General features: G+C 41.5%; 1 protein-coding gene across 3 annotated transcripts in view; it reads right to left on the bottom strand.

Moving 5' to 3' along the window:
- The window catches only part of ELMO3 (engulfment and cell motility 3), a 345,089-nt gene that overhangs the window by 115,760 nt on the left and 211,441 nt on the right, over positions 1 to 17,888 (bottom strand). For all 3 annotated transcript variants that reach the window (XM_053702885.1, XM_053702894.1, XM_053702901.1), the window contains exons 12-13: positions 9,483 to 9,611; positions 8,578 to 8,682 (exon numbers count right to left, since the gene is read on the bottom strand). In XM_053702885.1, coding sequence (XP_053558860.1) covers positions 8,578 to 8,682; positions 9,483 to 9,611 — 234 coding nt within the window. The remainder of the gene's footprint in view (positions 1 to 8,577; positions 8,683 to 9,482; positions 9,612 to 17,888) is intronic.

The raw sequence follows: 17,888 nt of genomic DNA on the forward strand, positions 1-17,888 counted from the left end.
AGGCCCTTTAAATAATAAGTGATGACATCACAATTCTGTGACTGCATCCTGTCTCACATGGATGATGCATACCAGTCTGGCCATAAAAGGAAGTGCAGGAATTGAGCAGCATCCCCCATAATGCACCATAGTCAGGAAGAGAGGTGAGTAAAATGGCTGCCAGCAGCACATGGCAAACACAACAGGGAAAAAACCCTGACAGTCTGTGAGTGGTGAGCATAAACTGCTCATTAGCACCGCATAGATTCTAATGCAAAACTCGTATTCTAGCTGAGAGATAGTAATCTAGATTTAGATATCATGTCAGCATTCCATGATTTAAGCCATAAAGCTCTTCTAGTCAGAATAGCTAAAGACACAGATTTAACATTAATCTTGATGATATCAAAAATAGCATCACAGATAAAATGATTAGCATGTTTAAGCAAACGAACAATGCTAGACAAATCAGGATCTGTTTCCTGATGTGCTAAGCTATCCAACCAAAAAGTTGATGCAGCCACAACATCAGCCATAGACATGGCAGGCCTGAGAATATAGCCAGAATGTAAATAAGCTTTCCTTAGATAAGATTCAATCTTCCTATCTAAAGGATCCTTAAAAGAAGTACATTCTTCCATAGGGACTTTTTCCCAAAACTCCAAATTAGCCATTGTTAAAGGATATAACTTCTTAAACCTAGAAGAAGGATTAAAAGAAGTTTCAGGCTTAGACCATTCCTTAGCAATCACATCAGAAACCTGGAACAGGAAAAACCTCAGGAGTAATCACAGAAGGTTTAAAAACAGAATTTAAACATTTACTGGTTTTGTTATCAAGAGGATCAGACTCCTCAATACCCAAACTAACCAATCCTTCCTTCTTTCAACAAAGACTGAATATATTTAATCTTAAAAAGATAAAATTGATCAATTTTAATGTCTGAAGTAGGAGATCCTCTTCAGAGGAGGATATTTCAGTATGTTGTCGGTCATCACAAATTTAATCAGTTTTATGAGACGTTTTAAAAGACCTTTTACGTTAATTAGAAGGTGGAATAGCAGACATAGCCTTCTGTATTGCATCAGCAATATCATTTTTCATATCAACAAGGATATCATGTACATTAGATGTTGAAGGTGCTGTACTAGTACTAATAGAAACATTATTGGCATGCAAAAACTTATCATGATAACTGATACATAATATAGCCGGAGATATAATCTCAGCTTGCTTACAACAGATACACTTAGCTTTGGTAGAACTGTGTTCAGGCAGCATGGTTACTACAGTAGCTTCTGAGACAGGATCAGACTAAGACATCTTGCAAAATGTAAAAGAAAAAATTACATATAAACAAAATATTCAATTTCCTCATATAGCATATAGTTTCAGGAATGGTAAAAAATGCATATGCTAAATAAGCAAAAAAGCAAACAGCATAAAGGAAGTGGGGTAATATAACCAAAAAAATATCTGGGAGCGTCATTACAAGCGCAACTTTGCGCCAAACAGACTAACGTCAATAAAGATGCCGGAAATTACGAAACTTGCAACACTGTAGACGCAAATTTTAGACACAAATTTGCAGCAAAAAAATGTTGTGCTAAAAATGATGCAATAAATAACAGCATTTTGCGCCCTTGCAAGCCTAGATTTGCCCATGAAATTTAAGGAAAAAACAAGTCAAATTGGAAAAAAGATTAAACCCCAGGTAAGAAAATTTTAAAAAATAACTTCCTAAAACATGATTCTCATACTGAAACTGTTAGACTGCAAAGGGAAATACACATACAGTAGATCTGACTCATGGCAAATATAAGTAAATACATATATTTAAAACTTTATATTAATACATAAAGCGCCAAACATAGCTGAGAGTGTCTTAAATAATGATACATACTTACCGAAGACACCCATCCACATATAACAGACAGCCAAATCAGTACTGAAAACTATCAGCAGAGGTAATGGTACAAGAGTATATCGTCGATCTGAAAAGGGAGGCAGGAGATGAATCCCTACGACCGATAACAGAGAACCCTTAAAAAGATTTCCCATGAGTGAAACCATAAAAATCAACAAGCAATACTCTCTTCACATACCTCTGACAAACACTGTACTCTTAGAGGAATTGGGCTTTAGAATGCTTAGAAGCGCTTATCATAGAAGAAAACAAAAAAATCAAGCACCACTTACTTCACCAGTAAGTATGTGTGTGGTGGGTGGTGTATTTATAGGCATTTTGAGGTTTGGGAAACTTTGCCCCCTCCTGGTAGGAATGTATATCCCATACGTCACTAGCTCATGTACTCTTGCCATTTACATGAAAGAAAGGGCAATCAGCTCCTTTGCTGCCCATTAAAAAAATTAAAAAACCCACCAAAAAAAAAACTAACACTAACCCCGGAATAGGTGCTCACCATACCTGAAGTCCGGCGGTAAAGGTCTTCTTCCAGGCGGTTCCATCTTCATCCAGCGTGGAGCCATCTTCCATCTTCATCCCGGTGGCGCGGTTATCCAATGTGGAGGCTCCTCTTCATGTGATCGTCCGCTGCACACTGAAGATTTAATGCATGCCCATTTTATATTGGTGTACCTTGCATTCCTATTGGCTGAAAATTTCAAATCAGCCAATACGACGAGAGCTACTTAAATCCTATTGGCTGTTCAATAACACGCCTTAAGATTATTAAGTTTTAATGTGTACTTGTCACGGTTCCCACCGTTCCATGCAGACAGCCAGGCATGGTCACCCCTTTGGGGGCAAGCGAGGGACTTGAACCTGGGACCTCTTGTGTCCTAGGCTTGTTCTCTTGCCTCTAAGCCATGGCTACTTCTTTTTATTTTTGTGTATATAAGCTTTCCTTATCCTGCCTGCAGCACTGGGGTGGACTCTGGATATTGCTTTGCCTGGATCACCTGTGTTCATTTACAACCTGTCAGTCAGGCTTACCTGGGACTTCCTACAAATTAGCAGCTCATTAGCTGGCTATATAACCCTGCCTTTTATTGTGCTCAGTCTCAGTTCTTTGTTTCATGTTTCCTGTTTAGGTGTCTGTTCCTGAATCCCTAAGACTGACCCTGGCTTGTGACCCCGGCTCTATTCATCGTTTACCTGCACCTCTGGCTTCCTTTGATCTCTGTAATACCTTGACTACTCTCTTGGATTTACCTTTGTTTGTACAGCATACTCGGATCCTTGTTTTTTGAACACAGCCCCCGTGCATTTATTCACAGCCCAGGTGGTTTTCTTACCTGATCACTTTGGGCTGTGATACCTGTAAGGGTGAGCATATATCTCTGCTACAGACTCCAATCCAGGTAAGACATTTACATAAGAACTGACCATTATGGAGCCTGCAGAGATGAACAGGATGCTCACTGCCCTGACCCAGCAAGTATCCAACTTGTCTCAGACTGTTCTGGATTTGCAGCAGGACTTTTGTGCTCTTAAAGGTATGGTACACCCAGAACCAGCGTATCGTGAACCTTTTGTACTATTACCTGAGAGATTTGATGGTAGCCGTTCCTCCTTCTTGACCTTTAAGGTGGATTGTGAGCTCTTGTTTGCCTTAAAGCCTCTTACGTATGCCACTGACTTCATCATGGTCAGCTCAGCCATCAACCTGCTTTCTGGGCAGATAAAATAATGGGCACACCAGATGCTCCTGGCTAAGAGTCCTGTCCTAGACAACTGGGGGTCTTTCATAACAGCCATGGCCACTCAATGTACAAGGCAAACTAGGGCTCCTAGGACTGTTCCACGTTCCCTCAGATCACAGCTTCCTTGTGACTGGGATGCTTTTTACCAGTACTCACCCACAAACCTTGTTGCTCCTGATGAATTGTATACTCCTTCCCAGGACATTAAGGAGCCCATGGAGATAGGGGTTATACGGAATAGGCAGGCTCCCCAAGAAAGAGCCAGAAGGAGGAGCCATTGCCTTTGCTTTTACTGCGGGGAAAGAGGGCACTTTATCTCCAATTGCCCTATTCGCCCACCTCGGTCTCAAGCTCTCCAAACAGGCACTGTTTTTGTTCACCCTCTTTGTTCTACATGCAATTCTGTGAGCTGCCAAGGTTGCTGTTACGGCTGTCCAGGTTCTGCTGTTCAGAGGAGTCTACTAACCTCTAAGACTGTTATTTCCTGTAAACCTACGGAACCTGCTCTTGTTAGTCCTGAAATCCCTGAGACCCAGATTATGCCTCTACCTCTTGCTCCTGAAGCGTCTTCTCAACTTTCTGATGATATGCCTAATCCGGAAACCTTCATCACTTCTGTACCGGCAAGCACCAACATTAAGTTCTGTCCTGACAAAGTACTGCCACCTGACTGCACTTATGCCTCGAATGGTACTCTTGTTTGCAAGCAGGATCTTGTGATGTTCAAGAAAGCATTGCAAGCTGCGAGCATTTAGACAGCAGCCAAAACAAAAAAGAATAGGAAGAAGGCTGCCAAGGCCACTATTGGTACAGTGTTTCCCAGTGATGTAGATGATGATGAAATTATAGGTCTGGATACCCACGGGAGAGTCGCCATCCTGCCAGATGACATCTTTGACGTGTCCAAAGATGAGGTTGACTTTACCCCCGAACTCAAGGTGGTCTCAACCCAGCCTGTTTGCTCCCAGGGGGCGATTTTATGGGGAGGGAACTGTCACGGTTCCCACCGTTCCATGCAGACAGCCAAGCGTGGTCACCCCTTTGGGGGCAAGCGAGGGACTTGAACCTGGGACCTTTTGTGTCCTAGGCTTGTTCTCTTGCCTCTAAGCCACGGCTACTTCTTTTTATTTGTGTGTATGTAAGCTTTCCTTATTCTGCCTGCAGCATTAGGGTGGACTCTGGATATTGCTTTGCCTGGATCACCTGTGTTCATTTACAACCTGTCAGTCAGGCTTACCTGGGACTTCCTACCAATTAGAAGCTCATTAGCTGGCTATATAACCCTGCCTTTTCCTGTGCTCAGTGTCAGTTCTTTGTTTCATGTTTCCTGTTTAGGTATCTTTGTTCCTGAATCCCTAAGGCTGACCCTGGCTTGTGACCCCGACTCTGTTCATCGTTTACCTGCACCTCTGGCTTCCTTTGATCTCTGCAATACCTTGACTACTCTCTTGGATTTACCTTTGTTTGTACAGCATACTCGGATCCTTGTTTTTTGCACACAGCCCCCGTGCATTTATTCACAGCCCAGGTGGTTTTCTTACCTGATCACTTTGGGCTGTGATACCTGTAGGGGGCATATATCTCTGCTACAGACTCCAATCCAGGTAAGACCTTTACTGTACTAACCCAAAACATTAAAGATCTAAATTGCAAAATGCAATGCGCAAAATGCATATTTTATATTCCTATGCTCTTCATATAGAAAAAAAAATAATACTTTTCTATATACAGTATATCTGATAATGTTCATGTAAAATACATATTTATACCTATATATCTATAGGAATAGATATACAAATATAGGTATATACACATATATATATATATATATATATATATATATATATATATATATATATATATATAAAAGTGTGTTATATAAGTGTGTCTAAAATACTTCATGCAGAAAGCTTCTTTATTTGTTTCAAGCGTTCACCGTTCTGAGCTGCTAAGGCAGCCCATGGCAGAATGCTGTTTTGTTAAGAGGTAACGTTTCCACCTCTTAGCAAATATCGTGCAGGAAATCTGGCTCCCAAAGGCGCCAAGCCGGATTTCCCCCACGGCTATTGGCTAAGAGGTGAAAACGTCACCTCTCTAGCAAAAGAGCATTCTGCCATGGGCTGCCTTAGCAGCTCAGAACGGTGAACGCTTGAAACAAGTAAAGGAGCTTTTTATTAGAATATGTTCTAAGTATTTTAATATAGATATTCCTATATATATTTGTATATACAGGTGAAACTTGAAAAATTAGAATATCGTGCAAAAGTTAATTTATTTCACTAATGCAACTTAAAAGGTGAAACTAATATATGAGATAGACTCATTACATGCAAAGCAAGATAGTTCAAGCCGTGATATGTCATAATTGTAATGATTATGGCTTACAGCTCATGAAAACCCCAAATCCACAATCTCAGAAAATTAGAATATTGTGAAAAGGTGCAATATTCTAGGCTTCTAGGGTTGCTGAGCCTTTAAAAGGTCTCTCAGTCTGGTTCAGTAGGAATCACAATCATGGGAAAGACTGCTGACCTGACAATTGTGCAGAAAACCATCATTGACACCCTCCATAAGGAGAGAAAGCCTCAAAAGGTAATTGAAAAAAAACTTGGATGTTCCCAAAGTGCTGTATCAAAGCACATTAATAGAAAGTTATGTGGAAGGGAAAAGTGTGGAAGAAAAAGGTGCACAAGCATCAGGGATGACCGCAGCCTGGAGAGGATTGTCAGGAAAAGGCCATTCAAAAGTGTTGGGGACTTTCACAAGGAGTGGACTGAGGCTGGAGTCAGTGCATCAAGAGCCACCACAAACAGACGGATCCTGGACATGGGCTTCAAATATCGTATTCCTCTTGTCAAGCCACTCCTGAACAACAAACAACGTCAGAAGCGTCTTACCTGGGCTAAAGAAAAACAGACCTGGTCTGTTGCTCAGTGGTCCAAAGTTCTTCTTTTCTGATGAGAGCAAATTTTGCATCTCATTTGGAAACCAAGGACCCAAAGTATGGAGGAAGAATGTAGAGGCACACACTGCAAAATGCTTGAAGTCCAGTGTAAAGTTTCCACAGTCTGTGTTGATTTGGGGAGCCATGTCATCTGCTGGTGTTGGTCCACTGTGCTTCATTAAAGGGACAGTCTACACCAGAATTTGTATTGTTTTAAAAGATAGATAATCCCTTTATTACCCATTTCCCAGTTTTGCATAATCAACACATTTATAATAATATACTTTTAACCTCTGTGATTATCTTGTATCTAAGCCTCTGCAAACTGCCCCTTTTTTCAGTTCTTTTGACAGACTTGCAGTCTAGCCAATCAGTGCCTGCTCCCAGATAACTTCTCGTGCACGAGCACAGTGTTATCTATATGAAATACGTGAACTAACACCCTCTAGTGGTGAAAAACTGTTAAAATGCAAGAGGTGGGCTTCAAGGTCTAAGAAATTAGCATATGAACCTCCTAGGTTAAGCTTTCAACTAAGAATACCAAGAGAACAAAGCAAAATTGGTGATAAAAGTAAATTGGAAAATTGTTTAAAATTACATGCTCTATCTGAATCATGAAAGTTTATTTTGGCCTAGACTGTCCCTTTAAGTCCAACACAGCCGTCTACCAGAAGATTTTGGAGCACTTCATGCTTCCTTCCACAGACGAGCTATATGGGGATGCTGACTTCATTTTCCAGCAGGACTTGGCACCTGCCCACACTGCCAAAAGCACCAAAACCTGGTTCAATGAACGTGGGATTACTGTGCTTGATTGGCCAGCAAACTCGCCTGCCCTGAACCCCATAGAGAATCTATGGGGCATTGCCAAGAGAAAGATGAGAGACATGAGACCAAACAATGCAGAAGTGCTGAAGGCTGCTATTGAAGCATCCTGGTCTTCCATAACACCTCAGCAGTGCCACAGGCTGATAGCGTCCATGTCACGCCGCAATGAGGCAGTAATTGCTGCAAAAGGGGCCCAAACCAAGTACTGAGTACATACAATACTTTTCAGAGGTCCGATATTGTTCTATGTACAATCCTTGTTTGATTGATTGCATCTAATATTCTAATTTTCTGAGATTGTGGATTTGGGGTTTTCATGAGCTATAAGCCATAATCATCACAATTATGACAAATCACGGCTTGAACTATCTTGCTTTGCATATAATGAGTCTATCTCATATATTAACTTTCACCTTTTAAGTTACATTAGTGAAATAAATTAACTTTTGCACGATATTCTAATTTTTCGAGTTTCACCTGTATCTATACCTATATATATATATATATATATATATATATATATATATATATATATATATATATATATATATATATATATATATACATATATATATATATAGGTATACATATATATTTTATTAAAAAACATTATATATATATATATATATATACACTGTATATATATATATATATATATATATATATATAAAATATGTATTTATGAACATATTCTGCTATGTGAAGAACACTAGAATGTGAAATTTTAATATTTCATGTTGTGTTAGTATACTTTGTTAAACACGATCGGGTTGGCACGCAGGTAAGGTGTTAGTTTTTCCCCCTTCCATTAAAGTCTATAAAAAAATACGTTAACGCGATTGTGATATTGTAAATTCGGCTTTTTGAACGCGTCGGGTTAGCATGCAAGTGAAAACATTTTACTTTCAACTTGTAATATCAGTGTAAGCAATAATTAGAGCTCCACTCGTAATCTGCCCCTCAATGTCTATAGTTTGTTGAAGCTTTTCACTGATAGACACAACCCTCACAACTACATTTTTGAAATATTGTGTTACATTGAACACCAATAAATCTCAATATCTAAATGAAATTATTTATTTCACACTTACATTAATAGTGTTTTTACTAGTATGCTTTTTTCACCTTGTCTTGTATTTATCAGTATTACATTCACTTACCCTGCTGTAGGCGCTGGGCCAACGATTTGAGAAATAGACCATATTATCCAGGGCAAGCAAACCAGGGGGAACCAAGCACAGATCCTGCCAAGGGCTCCCATTATTCTGTAGGGAAAGAATACAAGTTTAGTTAATGACAAAATCCAAGAACCAAAAACCTGCAAGGCACATTTACAGGAATACAATGTTCAAGTTACATCTACTCACTACAAAATAACCTGTTATTAATAAACCAGTTGTGCATATGTATGAGGGGGTAGTGACCCAGTTAAAGTTAGCACCAGAGTAGCAATGCACTCTTGTGAGTTAGCAGAAAACATCTGGTGAGGCAATGATAAAAGACAAATATTGTAGCCACCAATCACCATCTAGCTCCCAGTGGCACATTAAAACTGCTGAGCATATGTATATATACCTTTCAACAGAATATACCAAAAGAACAAAGTCAATTTGGTAATAGAAAATAATTTAAAAGTGTCTTAAAATTACATGTGCCATAGGAATGATGAAAGTTATATTTTGACTCTCATGTAGCTTTAATTATGGGCTGTCAGAATTAAACATGGATGTCAGAATAAAACTTTCATGGTTTAGACAGAGCAAGCAATTTTAAGATATGTTTCAATCTTCTGCTATTATAAACATGACTTTGTACTCTTAGCATCCTTTGTTAAAAAAGCATACCTAGGTAAGCTTAAGGTTGGTGGCTACAAACATATATCTCTTTTCATGTGTTCAGTCAGGTCTACGCAGTGCATTTCTGCACTGGAGCTGACTAACACATTTTGCAAGGGTTACACACATTGTTAGATGCATGCAATAGTGCAATAATAAAGCATTTTCTTTTTGCCCTTTTATGTGTCTTTAATATGACCTCCATAGGGGGCAAGGGTTTTCACACTTACATTAAAACCAAGCTTGCGAAATTCCTTGGCACAAATCGAGTGACGTCTTTCTGAACTCATGTGACCCCCGTCCTCCACTTCATTTGGGAAAGCTGAAACTCGCAGATCCTGAAGTTGTTTCCGCTGGTCCTGGAGGTTGTAAGAAGATACAAACTAAGCCCAGAACAACAATAACATATCTTGTGTAATTAGTACAGCATTATAAAGAACATTCATTCTTTCATTGTGTTTCACTTGTCATCTAGACATATACATTTTATTTCCCTCTGTGATTTATCTTCCTTGCCTGTAGCTGAACTTTTCTATCATAGGAGTCATCCATATATCCTCTGCCTTCTCTGTTATATTTCATTCATGTTTTTGTGATTGCTTTTTTTTATCTAGCTCTCTCTCTTTTGCCATCTGTGAAAGCGGTAAAGGGAAGCTCTTTGGATCTGTCCAGCCTTATCACCAGTCTTATAGTCCTATGTTCCTGGCTCACTGCTGCTCATGTTTCAGATTTTGCATCTGTTCACGTGCTTAACATTACAGCAGCCTATGTTATTAGTAGTCAGCAGTTAATTGCTCACTTGTAACTTGCATCCCTTGCAATCTGATTGTGTATCTGGCCTTCCCCACTGTGCTGCCTGGCTTTTCTTCAAATTAATCTGTACCACCTGACCTTCTACAACAAGTCTTTGCTACTTGACTTTTGTATCAAATCAGCTGTGTTCTTGGTCTTCCACAGTAAGCCTGTGCTACCTGACTTAACTTCCAGCAAGTCTAAGCTACCAGTCCTTCACCAGCAAATAGAAATAGATGGTTATGTATCACTTCTGTAGAGAATACTGCAGTATTCATATTTATTGTATAGTTGGTGGTTTCAATAGGCAAAACACAGCTATTTCAGATGACAAAATAAAGCTGTTTGAAAAAAATTAAATACACTCCATAAGTTAAAATGCATTATTGGGAACTCATTAAACCATAGAGCAATTTACAGAACAATGAACCACTTGACTTCAGTTTTAAGAGCACAGTAAACACCTTGTAATTACAAGGCATGTCTCTTGAGCTGCTAGAGCATTACAAATCAGCCAACCACCATTTGCCTTACTTGGAGGAGCCAAACTGGGCTGTAGTCTGCGGACAACAAGGCTAGCCACGGGCGTTACATTAGTATAAAGTGAATTGTTTTGCACTTGGTATCACTTAAAGCCAATTAGGGAAATATATGTAGCTGGGTTAGCCTTGAGAAGCCAACAGGCTGCGTTTCAAGTAATGAGAATTGCAAAATTATATTTTTTCACAGCTAAATCACATGAAATGAGGAGCAACATAAATAATGAAAGTATACTGCAAAGTTATTTCATTACTCATAACTAAACATTTTATATACACATCTCAAGGTGTTTACTGTCCCTTTAAGCAAGTGAGTGCAACCTGTCCTCGGCAGCAAATCTATACTACCTCACTTCAGTATCAAGCAAGCCAATCCTTCTTCATCCTCTTCAATACTGTATTATCTGCAAGCCTGCTCTGTCTGACCTCTACAGCAGTACTGTATTATCTGCAAGCCTACTCTGTCTGACCTCTACAGCAGTACTGTATTATCTGCAAGCCTGCTCTGTCTGACCTCTGCAGCAGTACTGTATTATCTGCAAGCCTGCTCTGTCTGACCTCTACAGCAGTACTGTATTATCTGGAAGCCTGCTCTGTCTGACCTCTACAGCAGTACTGTATTATCTGCAAGCCTGCTCTGTCTGACCTCTACAGCAGTACTGTATTATCTGGAAGCCTGCTCTGTCTGACCTCTACAGCAGTACTGTATTATCTGCAAGCCTGCTCTGTCTGACCTCTGCAGCAGTACTGTATTATCTGCAAGCCTGCTCTGTCTGACCTCTACAGCAGTACTGTATTATCTGCAAGCCTGCTCTGTCTGACCTCTACAGCAGTACTGTATTATCTGCAAGCCTGCTGTGTGTGACCTCTACAGCAATACTGTATTATCTGCAAGTCTGCTCTGTCTGACCTCTACAGCAATACTGTATTATCTACAAGCCTGCTGTGTGTGACCTCTACAGCAATACTGTATTATCTGCAAGCCTGCTCTGTCTGACCTCTGCAGCAGTACTGTATTATCTGCAAGCCTGCTCTGTCTGACCTCTACAGCAATACTGTATTATCTGGAAGCCTGCTCTATCTGACCTCTACAGCAGTACTGTATTATCTGCAAGCCTGCTCTGTCTGACCTCTACAGCAGTACTGTATTATCTGCAAGCCTGCTCTGTCTGACCTCTACAGCAATACTGTATTATCTACAAGCCTGCTGTGTCAGACCTCTACAGCAATACTGTATTATCTGCAAGCCTGCTCTGTCTGACCTCTACAGCAATATTGTATTATCTACAAGCCTGCTCTGTCTGACCTCTACAGCAGTACTGTATTATCTGCAAGCCTGCTCTGTCTGACCTCTGCAGCAATACTGTATTATCTACAAGCCTGCTCTGTCTGACCTCTACAGCAATATTGTATTATCTGCAAGCCTGCTCTGTCTGACCTCTGCAGCAGTACTGTATTATCTGCAAGCCTGCTCTGTCTGACCTCTACAGCAGTACTGTATTATCTACAAGCCTGCTGTGCAAGCCTACTCTGTCTGACCTCTACAGCAATACTGTATTATCTGCAAGCCTGCTCTATCTGACCTCTACAGCAGTACTGTATTATCTGCAAGCCTGCTCTGTCTGACCTCTACAGCAGTACTGTATTATCTGCAAGCCTGCTGTGTCTGACCTCTACAGCAATACTGTATTATCTGCAAGCCTGCTCTGTCTGATCTCTACAGCAATACTGTATTATCTGCAAGCCTGCTGTGTGTGACCTCTACAGCAATACTGTATTATCTGCAAGTCTGCTCTGTCTGACCTCTACAGCAATACTGTATTATCTACAAGCCTGCTGTGTGTGACCTCTACAGCAATACTGTATTATCTGCAAGCCTACTCTGTCTGATCTCTACAGCAATACTGTATTATCTGCAAGCCTGCTGTGTCTGACCTCTACAGCAATACTGTATTATCTACAAGCCTGCTCTGTCTGACCTCTGCAGCAATACTGTATTATCTGCAAGAATGCTGTGTCTGACCTCTACAGCAATACTGTATTATCTGCAAGCCTGCTCTGTCTGACCTCTACAGCAGTACTGTATTATCTGCAAGCCTGCTCTGTCTGACCTCTGCAGCAGTACTGTATTATCTACAAGCCTGCTCTGTCTGACCTCTACAGCAATACTGTATTATCTGCAATCCTGCTCTGTCTGACCTCTACAGCAGTACTGTATTATCAGCAAGCCTGCTCTGTCTGACCTCTACAACAGTACTGTATTATCTGCAAGCCTGCTCTGTCTGACCTCGACAGCAATACTGTATTATCTGGAAGCCTGCTCTGTCTGACCTCTACAGCAATACTGTATTATCTGCAAGCCAGCTCTGTCTGATCTCTACAGCAATACTGTATTATCTGCAAGCATGCTGTTTCTGACCTCTACAGCAATACTGTATTATCTACAAGCCTGCTGTGTCAGACCTCTACAGCAATACTGTATTATCTGCAAGCCTGCTCTGTCTGACCTCTACAGCAATATTGTATTATCTACAAGCCTGCTCTGTCTGACCTCTACAGCAGTACTGTATTATCTGCAAGCCTGCTCTGTCTGACCTCTGCAGCAATACTGTATTATCTACAAGCCTGCTCTGTCTGACCTCTACAGCAATATTGTATTATCTGCAAGCCTGCTCTGTCTGACCTCTGCAGCAGTACTGTATTATCTGCAAGCCTGCTCTGTCTGACCTCTACAGCAGTACTGTATTATCTGCAAGCCTGCTGTTTCTGACCTCTACAGCAATACTGTATTATCTGCAAGCCTGCTCTGTCTGATCTCTACAGCAATACTGTATTATCTGCAAGCCTGCTCTGTCTGACCTCTACAGCAGTACTGTATTATCTGCAAGCCTGCTGTGTCTGACCTCTACAGCAATACTGTATTATCTGCAAGCCTGCTCTGTCTGATCTCTACAGCAATACTGTATTATCTGCAAGCCTGCTGTGTCTGACCTCTACAGCAATACTGTATTATCTGCAAGCCTGCTCTCTCTGACCTCTACAGCAGTACTGTATTATCTGCAAGCCTGCTGTGTCTGACCTCTACAGCAATACTGTATTATCTGCAAGCCTGCTGTGTCTTTCCTCTACAGCAATATTGTATTATCTGCAAGCCTGCTCTGTCTTACCTCTACAGCAGTACTGTATTATCTGCAAGCCTGCTCTGTCTGATCTCTACAGCAGTACTGTATTATCTGCAAGCCTGCTCTGTCTGACCTCTACAGCAATATTGTATTATCTGCAAGCCTGCTCTGCCTGACCTCTACAGCAGTACTGTATTATCTGCAAGCCTGCTCTGTCTGACCTCTGCAGCAGTACTGTATTATCTACAAGCCTGCTCTGTCTGACCTCTACAGCAATACTGTATTATCTGCAATCCTGCTCTGTCCGACCTCTACAGCAGTACTGTATTATCAGCAAGCCTGCTCTGCCTGACCTCTACAACAGTACTGTATTATCTGCATGCCTGCTCTGTCTGACCTCTACAGCAATACTGTATTATCTACAAGCCTGCTCTGTCTGACCTCTGCAGCAATACTGTATTATCTGCAAGCCTGCTGTGTCTGAACTCTACAGCAATACTGTATTATCTGCAAGCCTGCTCTTTCTGACCTCTACAGCAATACTGTATTATCTACAAGCCTGCTCTCTCTGACCTATACAGCAGTACTGTATTATCTATAAGCCTGCTCTATCTGACCTCTACAGCAGTACTGTATTATCTGCAAGCCTGCTCTGTCTGACCTCTACAGCAATATTGTATTATCTGCAAGCCTGCTCTGTCTGACCTCTACAGCAATACTGTATTATTTGCAAGCCTGCTCTGTCTGACCTCTACAGCAATATTGTATTATCTGCAAGCCTGCTGTGTCTGACCTCTACAGCAACACTGTATTATCTGCAAGCCTGCTCTGTCTGACCTCTACAGCAATATTGTATTATCTGCAAGCCTGCTCTGTCTGACCTCTACAGCAATATTGTATTATCTGCAAGCCTGCTCTGTCTGACCTGTACAGCAATACTGTATTATCTGCAAGCCTGCTCTGTCTGACCTCTACAGCAATATTGTATTATCTGCAAGCCTGCTCTGTCTGACCTCTACAGCAATACTGTATTATCTGCAAGCCTGCTCTGTCTGACCTCTACAGCAATATTGTATTATCTGCAAGCCTGCTCTGTCTGACCTCTACAGCAATACTGTATTATCTGCAATCCTGCTGTCTGACCTCTACAGCAGTACTGTATTATCTGCAAGCCTGCTCTGTCTGACCTCTACAGCAGTACTGTATTATCTGCAAGCCTGCTCTGTCTGACCTCTACAGCAGTACTGTATTATCTACAAGCCTGCTCTATCTGACCTCTACAGCAGTACTGTATTATCTACAAGCCTGCTCTACTTGACCTCTACAGCAGTACTGTATTATCTGCAAGCCTGCTCTGTCTCACCTCTACAGCAATATTGTATTATCTGCAAGCCTGCTCTGTCTGACCTCTACAGCAATGCTGTATTATCTGCAAGCCTGCTCTGTCTGACCTCTACAGCAATACTGTATTATCTGCAAGCCTGCTCTGTCTGACCTCTACAGCAATACTGTATTATCTGCAAGCCTGCTCTGTCTGACCTCTACAGCAATATTGTATTATCTGCAAGCCTGCTCTGTCTGACCTCTACAGCAATACTGTATTATCTACAAGCCTGCTCTATCTGACCTCTACAGCAATACTGTATTATCTGCAAGCCTGCTCTGTCTGACCTCTGCAGCAGTACTGTATTATCTTCAAGCCTGCTCTGTCTGACCTCTACAGCAGTACTGTATTATCTGCAAGCCTGCTGTGTCTGACCTCTACAGCAATACTGTATTATCTGCAAGCCTGCTCTGTCTGACCTCTACAGCAATACTGTATTATCTGCAAGCCTGCTCTGTCTGACCTCTACAGCAATATTGTATTATCTGCAAGCCTGCTCTGTCTGACCTCTACAGCAATACTGTATTATCTGCAAGCCTGCTCTGTCTGACCTCTACAGCAATACTGTATTATCTGCAAGCCTGCTCTGTCTGACCTCTACAGCAATACTGTATTATCTGCAAGCCTGCTCTGTCTGACCTCTACAGCAATATTGTATTATCTGCAAGCCTGCTGTGTCTGACCTCTACAGCAGTACTGTATTATCTGCAATCCTGCTCTGTCTGACCTCTACAGCAATACTGTATTATCTGCAATCCTGCTCTGTGTGACCTCTACAGCCATACTGTATTATCTGCAATCCTGCTTTGTCTCACCTCTACAGCAATACTGTATTATCTGCACTCCTGCTTTGTCTGGCCTCTACAGCAATACTGTATTATCTACAAGCCTGCAATGTCTGACCTCTGCAGCAGTACTGTATTATCTGCAAGCCTGCTCTGTCTGACCTCTACAGCAATACTGTATTATCTGCAAGCCTGCTCTGTCTGACCTCTACAGCAATACTGTATTATCTGCAAGCCTGCTCTGTCTGACCTCTACAGCAATACTGTATTATCTGCAAGCCTGCTGTGTCTGACCTCTACAGCAATACAGTATTATCTGCAAGCCTGCTGTGTCAGACCTCTACAACAATACTGTATTATCTGCAAGCCTGCTGTGTCTGACCTCTACAGCAGTACTGTATTATCTGCAAGCCTGCTCTGTCTGACCTCTACAGCAATACTGTATTATCTGCAATCCTGCTGTCTGACCTCTACAGCAATACTGTATTATCTGCAATCCTGCTGTCTGACCTCTACAGCAGTACTGTATTATATGCAAGCCTGCACTGTCTGACCTCTACAGCAATACTGTATTATCTGCAAGACTGCTCTGTCTGACCTCTACAGCAATACTGTATTATCTACAAGCCTGCTCTGTCTGACCTCTACAGCAATACTGTATTATCTGCAACCCTGCTCTGTCTGACCTCTACAGCAATACTGTATTATCTGCAACCCTGCTCTGTCTGACCTCTACAGCAATACTGTATTATCTGCAAGCCTGCTCTGTCTGTCCTCTACAGCAATAATGTATTATCTGCAAGCCTGCTCTGTCTGACCTCTACAGCAATATTGTATTATCTGCAAGCCTGCTCTGTCTGACCTCTACAGCAATACTGTATTATCTGCAAGCCTGCTCTGTCTGACCTCTACAGCAATATTGTATTATCTGCAAGCCTGCTCTGTCTGACTTCTACATCAGTACTGTATTATATGCAAGCCTGCTCTGTCTGACCTCTACAGCAATATTGTATTATCTGCAAGCCTGCTGTGTCTGACCATTACAGCAGTACTGTATTATCTGCAAGTCTGCTCTGTCTGACCTCTACAGCAATACTGTATTATCTGCAATCCTGCTCTGTCTGACCTCTACAGCAATACTGTATTATCTGCAATCCTGCTCTGTCTGACCTCTACAGCAATACTGTATTATCTGCAAGCCTGCTCTGTCTGACCTCTACAGCAATACTGTATTATCTGCAAGCCTGCTCTGTCTGACTTCTAAAGCAATATTGTATTATCTGCAAGCCTGCTCTGTCTGACCTCTACAGCAATACTGTATTATCTGCAATCCTGCTCTGTCTGACCTCTACAGCCATACTGTATTATCTGCAATCCTGCTCTGTCTGACCTCTACAGCAATACTGTATTATCTGCAAGCCTGCTCTGTCTGACCTCTACAGCAATACTGTATTATCTGCAAACCTGCACTGTCTGACCTCTACAGCAATACTGTATTATCTGCAAGCCTGCTCTGTCTGACCTCTAAAGCAATATTGTATTATCTGCACGCCTGCTCTGTCTGATCTCTACAACAGTACTGTATTATCTGCAAGTCTGCTCTGTATGACATCTACAACAATACTCTATTATTTTCAAGCCTGCTCTGTCTGACCTCTACAGCAGTACTGTATTATCTGCAAGCCTGCTCTGTCTGACCTCTACAGCAATACTGTATTATCTGCAAGACTGCTCTGTCTGACCTCTACAGCAATACTTTATTATCTGCAAGCCTGCTCTGTCTGACCTCTACAGCAATACTTTATTATCTGCAATCCTGCTCTGTCTGACCTCTACAGCAGTACTGTATTATCTGCAAGCCTGCTCTGTCTGACCTCTACAGCAATACTTTATTATCTGCAAGACTGCCGTGTCTGACCTCTACAACAGCAATACTGTATTATCTGCAAGCCTGCTCTGTCTGATCTCTAGAGCAATACTGTATTATCTGCAAGCCTGCTGTGTCTGACCTCTA

Source organism: Bombina bombina, chromosome 1, assembly GCF_027579735.1.
Source record: "Bombina bombina isolate aBomBom1 chromosome 1, aBomBom1.pri, whole genome shotgun sequence".
Taxonomy (NCBI): Eukaryota; Metazoa; Chordata; class Amphibia; order Anura; family Bombinatoridae; genus Bombina; species Bombina bombina.